Source organism: Lactuca virosa, chromosome 5 (genome assembly GCF_052849685.1).
Source record: "Lactuca virosa cultivar CGN04683 chromosome 5, Lactuca_virosa_CGN04683_v6, whole genome shotgun sequence".
NCBI classification, from domain to species: domain Eukaryota; kingdom Viridiplantae; phylum Streptophyta; class Magnoliopsida; order Asterales; family Asteraceae; genus Lactuca; species Lactuca virosa.
In genome coordinates this window covers 79,586,942-79,595,880 of record NC_136430.1, presented here as the reverse complement: position 1 = coordinate 79,595,880, position 8,939 = coordinate 79,586,942, and the positions used below count along the sequence as shown (strand labels likewise).

At 39.5% G+C, this 8,939-nt stretch overlaps 1 protein-coding gene across 1 annotated transcript in view; it reads right to left on the bottom strand.

Annotated features, from left to right (window-relative positions):
- Positions 1 to 267: 267 nt before the first annotated feature.
- LOC145110900 (putative mitochondrial protein AtMg00820) overlaps positions 268 to 8,939 on the bottom strand; it is a 44,126-nt gene continuing 35,454 nt past the window's right edge. Inside the window, exon 2 of the mRNA XM_079047214.1 lies at positions 268 to 620. Within this exon, the coding sequence (XP_078903340.1) occupies positions 268 to 620 (353 nt within the window). The remainder of the gene's footprint in view (positions 621 to 8,939) is intronic.

The following is an 8,939-nucleotide window of genomic DNA, read 5'->3' as shown; positions in this document are numbered from 1 at the left end:
CTCTTCATTTATGAATCCTAGAGGTTGTTCAATGTAAACTGTTTCTTCGAGTTCACCATTGAGAAAAGCACATTTCACATCCATTTGATAAACATCGAAATCTTTGTGAGCTGCATAAGCCAAAAATATTCGAACAGCCTCGAGTCTTGCGACAGGGGCAAAGGTTTCTTCATAGCCGATACCTTCTTGTTGCGAATATCCTTTTACGACTAATCATGCTTTATTTCGTACAATATTTCCATCCTTGTCGGTTTTGTTTTGGAAAATTCATTTTAATCCGACAATCGAAACATTTTCAGGTTTAGGAATTAATCTCCAAACCTTGTTTCTATCAAACTCAGCCAATTCAGATTGCATTGCAACAACCCAATCAGAGTGTTCCATTGCAACCTTATATGTCTTTGGTTCGATTTTTGAAATGAAAACATTGAACATACAATATTCTTGATGAGTATTCAGTACCTCATTCTTTGCACGAATTTGAGCTCTTGTTAAGACTCCTTCTTGTGGATTCCCAATCACTTGTTCTTTCGGATGATTTCTTGTCCATTTCTCTAATGGTGGATATGCTGGATCAAAATCCAAATGTGCATCTTCGTATAATTCTTCATTTTCTGAACCTGCAACAGAAAGATTATCATTAATTTCTTGAAATTCATCATTCTGATCAAGACTTATCATATCATTGTTATTTTGTTCAATTTCAACAAAAAGATCATTCTGATGCTCCCCCTCAACAGGATGCTCCCCCTCAACATATGCATTCTTTCTCCCATTCTCCCCCTCGAAAGAATGCTCCACCTCAAGCATAGTATTCGAATCCAAGTGCTCCCCCTCCACTGGATTATTGTGCATACTTTCGCCAAAATTTGGAGAATTCGATGTTGAATCACTGTCTACAATTGTTTGAGGGATTTCCAAGTCAACAGTATGCTTCGTAGATTCAGATTGATGATTATCATTCGCATGAACTTCAGCATCCACTGCCCTGTCAGGAACACCAAAAATTAAATCATAATCAAAATCAGATGAACTCACAATTGCAGATTCATCAGTTGATTCATTAATAATCGGCTTTTGTTCAAAATGTTTTTCAATTTGTTTGACATAATAATCATCAAAAGTAAGATTAAATGTCTCTTCGACTTTTCGTGTGCGCTTATTTAACACTCTGTATGCAACCGAATTGTGCGAATATCCCAAAAATATGCCTTCGTCACCTTAGCTTGAAATTTCAAAAGATTATCCTTGAGATTCATGATAAAGCACCTACAACCAAACACATGAAAGAATTTAACATTTGGTTTGCGGTTATTGATAATTTCATACGGAGTGATTTTGAAATGTCGATTAATAAAAGAACGATTCTGAGTAAAAATGTTGTTGACACTGCTTCGGCCCATAGATATTGAGGAAGATTTGCATATGTCAACATTGTTCTGGCTGCTTCGCAAAGTGACCTATTTCTTCGTTCAACTACACCATTTTGTTGTGGTGTATATGGTGATGAAAAATTATGCGAAATTCCTTTCTCAATTAAGTACGAATACAGCATATTGTTTTTGAACTCAGAGCCATTATCACTTTTGATTTTTCGAACATTCTTTTTCAAACTCATATCAATTTTCTTGATAAAATCAATCATTGTTTGAGCGACTTCAGATTTTAACCTGAGAAAATACACCCAAGTGAATCGAGAAAAATCATCAACAATAACCAAAATGTACCGTTTCTTGTAGAGAGTTTCAACAGTTGATGGTCCACAAAGGTCAACATGAAGAATTTCCAACGGTTCCACAATTTTCGAATCTATCACAATTGGATGTCCTTTCCTATGTTGTTTCCCTTGTTCGCAAGCTGCACATAAGGTATCATTGTCAAATTTTAAAACCAGTAAGCCTCGAACAAGATCATCTAGTACCAACTAATTTAAATTTCGAAAATTTAAATGTGATAAACGACGATGCCATAACCAGCTAATATCAGATGTAGCTTTCGAAAGTAAACAAACTGAAGGTTTCCCAACACTCGGTTTTAGATCAAGAGTAAACATATCGCCATAGCGTTTTGACTTCAGTAACACTTCGTTCGTTTTAACCTTTGAGATGATACTCCCTTCTTCGTTAAACACAACTTGATTGCCAGTGCCCACAACGATTTGTGAAACACTTATCAAATTATGTTGAAGACCTTCGACATAAGAAACTTGATTTACAGTAAATTGTGCATTCGTTACTTTCCCATATCCTTTCACTTGACATTTATGATTGTTTCCAAACTTTACAACACCTGCATTTTCCAAGCTTCGAAAATCTCTCGAATTTTCCTTTCGTCCAGTCATGTGACGTGAGCAACCACTATCAATATACCATTTCTCATCATATTGCTCGTCACATAGCACCTGCGATTAATGAAAGAATTTAGGTACCCAAGGCTGTTTGGGTCCTTGGAAATTAGCTTTAAAAACATAATGAAATGTAGAACTTTTAACCCAATCACAAACTTTAGTTTTGAAACTATCAATTAAGTCCACATCACCAGGTAAAGGAACTGAAACATAAGTTTTTGATAGTTTGGGATTGTCACTGACATATGCCTTCGTCTTCTTAGGTTGTGTTTGAACATGCTTCTCTTTCGAAATCGGTTGCCAAGTCTTTACCGATACATTCGAATCTTTTGAAGATGAGCTTTCAGTTGACGAAGTATTCACATGCTTCTCATAAGCTTCTTGAATTTTTTGTTGAGAGTATTTCCTTGATTGATACATTCGTCCTTTTCCTTCAAGCCAATGATCAATGTTTTTGTCACGAGACAACCCTTTTGTGTACAAAACTTTTAAGGTTTGTTGTTTAGATGGATTCGCAAAAATTCGGTTTTTGTGGAACGAAATCAACATTTGATTTAGGACGAAATGCCATGGCATATCGACTGCCATCATTATTTCCAACACTTGTATTTTGAGAAAATCGATTGTGAAATTGTTGTTTTGAAGAAAATCTTTGTTGATGAGTAGAAGAAAATCGTTTTGGTGAGGGTTGATTTTGAAATCTCTGTGATGTATTTTTGACATTTGTGGAAAACGTTGTATTTTGAACTTTCGAAGAATTTGTTTTTGGATAAAATTCAGATTTTGTGTTGTTTGATTGAGCGGGATTTTTCTTTTGGTCTGAATAAGATGCTAAATTTGAAGACTTGTTCTCAACAGATTTAGTCTTTATGTTTTCAGACGTTTTCAATGTCAAACCGTTTTGTTTCTTTCGAGACTCAACAGTTTGCCAGAAAATTTTCTTTCGTGCTTGTCTTTTTGAAATTTCATTTTCTTTTGAAAACTTTTCTATTTGTTCTTTAAATTCTTGTGAATTTAATTTGACAACAATTTCATTTTCCTCAACAACTTGTTTTGTAACTTCTTTCTCAGCTTTTTGTTTTTCAACCCATTTGCGTTGAGGTTTTTGTCTTTGAAAAACATATGAATTATTTGTATTTGTTAGATTATTTTCGAGAGTGCTTTGATTTGAAAAGAATCCTTCGTCTGTTGTTTTCTTGTTATCATTTTCGACCATTTTGTTGAATTCTGGTTTAATGTTTTCAACATTCCCAGTAGTAACAAACACTTGATTCGGGAATATAACATCATCAGTGCACTTGAAATTTGGATACACCACAGTGTTTGTTTCCAGAAAATGAGCTCCTTGTTCTGACAATACTTTGTCGAATTTTTCTGTATCCCCGTACACTTGATCAACGACTATTCGTGGAATTTCAGTTTCTTTCGAACCTTTGTTTGATGAGACCTTTTTGTGCGAATTGTCTTCATCATTTTCATCATCACTGCTATCAGTTTGACTATCTCGAATATCCACAAAATCAGGATCACAAACTTTCGAAGTTGAAGGTTTGTCAGTGTCAATCTTAACCATCAAATCCTTGATCTTTTCTTTTCCTTTAGATTTTGATGCAACATTAATGACAGACAACTGACAACAATCAACTTCCTCAATATCACTAATTTCACTAATATTGTCAGAGTTATTTTCAATATCAGCAAAATTAGATTGACAATCAGATGTTGAATTCTTAGTCTTTTTCAAAATTTTGATTTGTTCTGATTTAGTCAAAGTATCATTCACAATGTTAACTAATTCATTTGAATCCAGACATTCGTCAATTTTGACAATTCCATAAGCATATCTATCATCAGGAATTTTGTCAAACTCAGCAATAGTTTTCTCACAATCATACGAAATATTATCAACCTTCTCTCTCTCATATGCTAGAAAAGGTAATAATTTCCTATGTTGCTCCTCGCTAATTTCACATGAATGATGCAATGCAGTCAATTTGCCATAAAGTCTTTTAGCAGAGTTATAGTATATGTTTCGTTGAGCTAATAATAGTTTTACATCACTAGACAACGAATCCCTATCACACATAATGTTTGTAATTTGCAATTCTAAACTCTCAATTTTTATTTTCTTGGCATCTAACTTCTTATGTACTTCTATCAACTGAGAAGTTGATTTCTTAGCCTCATTGCTAGCAGAGATAACCAAAGCATCGAAATAAGCAACAGTATCATCAAAAGCAATTAATTCAGAATCATATGCACTTATAGGAATATTGAAAGACTGAAGAATAGTACGTACATTGGTAGTCATTGGAGATTTATCAGCACTTTTGGTCATGAAGCAATGACCAGTCACCTCTTCGTCAGAATCTTCCTCCAGCTTCGCATACATGGCACCATGCGTAGGATTACGCATCTCTTCATCATCGGATTCGAAAGACCAGATCTGATATGTGCCCTCTTCCTCCTGTTCACCTCTAGCCACCAATGACAAATTTTTCGCCTTCGAACGCACCTCTTCCAATCTCTCCACATAATACGCTTCGTCCTTCACTTTGTTCTTTCTTTCATCCTTCTTACGAAGCATGCAATCACTTGCTAGATGATTTGCTCCGTTGCAATAATGGCAATCTACACCTGAATCTCCTTTCAATTTCTTTTCCTCATTAACCTTCCCATCATTCTTCTCAATTTTCTTCTTCTCCTCTCCAGCAGCCTTGTTCAAAAAACTACCTTTTCCCTCACTTTGCTTCACCTTTGGAATGAACGGTTTCTTGAAAAACTTTTTGACTCTGTTGTTTGAGTAAAAAACTAATGCCTCATCATCCGAATTCATGATAAACCCCTCTTCATCATCAGAATCACCTTTTTCGACTGCTTCCTTTTCAGACACTTTAGAGACAAGTGATAATGGACCTCCCATACTAAGCTTCGACTCTTCTGCTATTTCATTCACTTCACTTTCGCGAGTTTTCAGTTGATTGTACAAATCATTTAGAGAAGATGTGTCGAAACTCTGTTGATTTTTCACCATCATACTAACACTCTTTCATTCTTTACGGAGTCCCATAACGAAGATGAGATTGAATTCCATAGCAGTCCTCATGATTCCATAACGATTGCATTTGTAGATCAACTCATTCAGCCTATCATAATAGCATTCAATCGTTTCACCATCTTTTTGCTTGAATTCCTTCGATTCAGTCAAACATTGCTTAACTAAATTTATTTTTGTCTTCTCACTTCCCTGAAACTTGTCTTTGAGATTATTCCAGATATCTTTTGCAGTTGTACAACTCCTGACATAGTTATATACAACTGGAGGTAATGCACCGCGTAACTCTCTTATGCATCTTTTCTCAAGTTTCTTCAATCGATCAGATTGATCACCAACACTTGAAGTTCCAGACGATGATCCAATTGGTTGAACATTTGTCGGAGGATTAATATTCCCAGAGATACATGACCAGAGCTCTTCATTGAGTCCATTCAAGTAATCTTGCATACGATCAGCCCATTGATCATAATATTCAGGAATAAGCATAGGAATCTTAGTTGAAGATCCTAGCAAATGAGAGAATGAAGTCATCGAGTTGAGATTGAAGTTCGCCATTGATGTACGGATGAAAATTTTTGAGAATTTTTGAGAAATCAAAGAGAATTTGAAAGCAAATTGTTGAATTGAACTGAGATAACAAATAGAACACTCGATTCAACAAATCAGTTGTAGAATCGAATCACAACTGAAGATCTAGAATGCTTTTTCACTTCAAAAGGTGCGGAAACTTTTTGAATCAGAAATTTGATTCAAAAACCTTTTGAATCAGAGTGAAAATCAGATTGCAGATTATGATTCCTGCTCTGATACCAATTGATGAAGTGATGAATCAAGTAAGAAACAAATCAGAGTAAAACAAATGTAGTTTAAACACGATATGTAAATATAATATGGTTTCAGCTCTATTATGCTTTCAATTCTTACAGATAGAATGTTTACAAGTTCATACACTGACCTCCTTGTATCTCTAAGTAATGTCCCTGTTTATAGGAAACATGAAAGCACACAAAAAATTACAAGGACTATACATCTAAGCTTCGTTACAAAATGCCTTGTAAAATAACATTAAGTCTTCGACATATTACAACAGGTCTTCGACCCTTACACTGTGATCATTTTCATTGATGATATCTTGGTTTATTCCAAGACTCAGGAGCAGCATGAGGAGCACCTGAGGGAGGTGTTGGACACACTGAGGAGGGAGAGACTTTTTGCAAAGTTCTCCAAGTGTGAGTTATGGTTGCGCGAGGTGCAGTTTCTTGGGCATCTCGTCAACCAGAAAGGTATTCTGGTCGATCCGGCCAAGATAGAGGTCGTGATGTAGTGGGAGGTTTTGAGGTCTCCAACTGAGATTCGGAGTTTTCTTGGTCTAGCGGGTTATTACCGGAGATTCATCCAGGACTTCTCCAAGATCGTTGTTCCTTTGACCCGACTGGCCAAGAAGTCGGTGACATTCCGCTGGGGGCCTGAGCAGCAGGCAGCCTTCGAGACTCTTAGACAGCGGTTATGCGAGGCACCGATTTTGACTCTGCCCGAGGGAGTTGATGACTTCGTAGCTTACTGTGACGCGTCGATTACAGGCATGGGTGCAGTTTTGATGCATAGGGGTCATGTGATAGCTTACGCGTCGAGGCATCTGAAGCCTCACGAGGCTAACTATCCGACGCATGATTTAGAGCTGGGGGTTGTGGTTTTCGCCCTCAAGATTTGGTGGCATTACCTCTATGGGTCCGTTGTACCATTTACACTGACCACAAGAGTTTGAGTTACCTCATGGATCAGCCGAATCTGAACATGAGGCAGCGTCGGTGGTTGGATGTGGTGAAGGATTATGACTGTGAGATCCTTTACCACCCGGGCAAGGCCAATGTGGTGGCCGATGCCCTGAACCGCAAGGCGGCGACGGCTCCGATTAGATACATATGTTTGAGGATGACAGTGATTACTCCATTGTTGGAGTAGATTAGAGAGGCGCAGGTTGAGGGCCTAAAGGAAGAGCGCCAGAAGTGCGAGCGGATTGTAGGCCGGGTGGCCTCATTTGATTATGACGGCCGAGGATTGTTGAGCCTGCATGGGAGAGTCTGGGTTCCGTACTGGGGCGGAGTATGGCAGGTTCTGATGGATGAGTCCCATAAGTCGAGATTCTCCATCCATCCGGGGGCGACGAAGATGTATCAGGATCTTCGCCCTGATTACTGGTCGCCCTACATGAAGCGGGACGTAGCATGGTATGTGGAGAGGTGCTTGACCTGCAGGAAGGTCAAGGCTGAGCACCAGAGACCACACGACAAGATGCAGCCACTAGACATTCCTGTGTGGAAATGGGAGGATATCACCATGGATTTCATTACCAAGCTTCCCAGGACCGCACGTGGAGTAGATTCGATATGGGTCATCATGGATCAGTTGACCAAGAGCGCTCATTTTATCCCGATCCAGGAGATCATATCGGCCGAGATATACGTGCGCGAGATAGTTGCACGACATGGAGTGCCTGTCTCGGTGGTGTCAGACCGAGATGTCCGCTTCACTTCCAGATTTTGGAAGCGGTTTCACGAGGAGATGGGTACTCATCTCCACTTTAGCACCGCTTTCCACCCTCAGACAGACGGACAGAGCGAGAGGACGATACAGACTCCCGAGGACATGCTACGCGCATGTGTTTTGGATTTCGGTGGCGGTTGGGATACGTATCTTCCGTTAGCGGAATTTTTGTATAACAACAGTTACCACGCCAGCATACACCGACCTCCCTTCGAGATGCTCTACGGGAGGAAGTGTAGGACCCCAATATGTTGGGGTGAGGTCGGTCAGAGAGTCATGGGGAGTACTGAGGTAGTACTCAAGACTACAGAGCGGATCCAGCAGGCTCCAAACTGCTCAGAGTCGGCAGAAAAGCTACGCCGACAAGCAGCGTTCAGACTTAGAGTCTCAGGTGGGCGATATGGTCCTTCTGAAGGTGTCACCTTGGAAAGGTGTCATTCGGTTCCGAAAATGGGGCAAGCTGGGCCCCAGGTACATTGGTCCTTTCAGGGTTATAGCCCGGGTGGGCAGGGTGGCATATCGGTTGGACCTACCAGCAGAGCTCAGTCAGATCCACAACGCTTTCCATGTTTCCCAGTTGCAGAAGTGCTTAGTGAATGATTCAGCAATTGTGCCCTTGGAGGATATTCAGGTTGACGACATCCTGAACTACATCGAGAGACTGGTGGCGATTCTGGATCGCAAGACGAGAACCTTGAGGAACAAGGTTGTTCAGTTAGTGAAGGTGCAGTGGCAGCACCGCAAGGGTTCAGAGTGGACATGGGAGCCCGAGGAGGAGATGAGGGAGCACTACCCGAAGTTATTTTCAGATGCAGGAGACTTCGAGGACGAAGTCTAAGACAAGTGGGGGAGAATTGTAACGCCTGGTTCCTGGTATGCATTTAACTCATTTATTTATTCATTTTAAGAGAGGAACTCGACGAGTTGGTGGCCCTAACTCGTCGAGTAGAAGGCAGATTATGCGCGGGGTTTGAGCCATCTACTCGACGA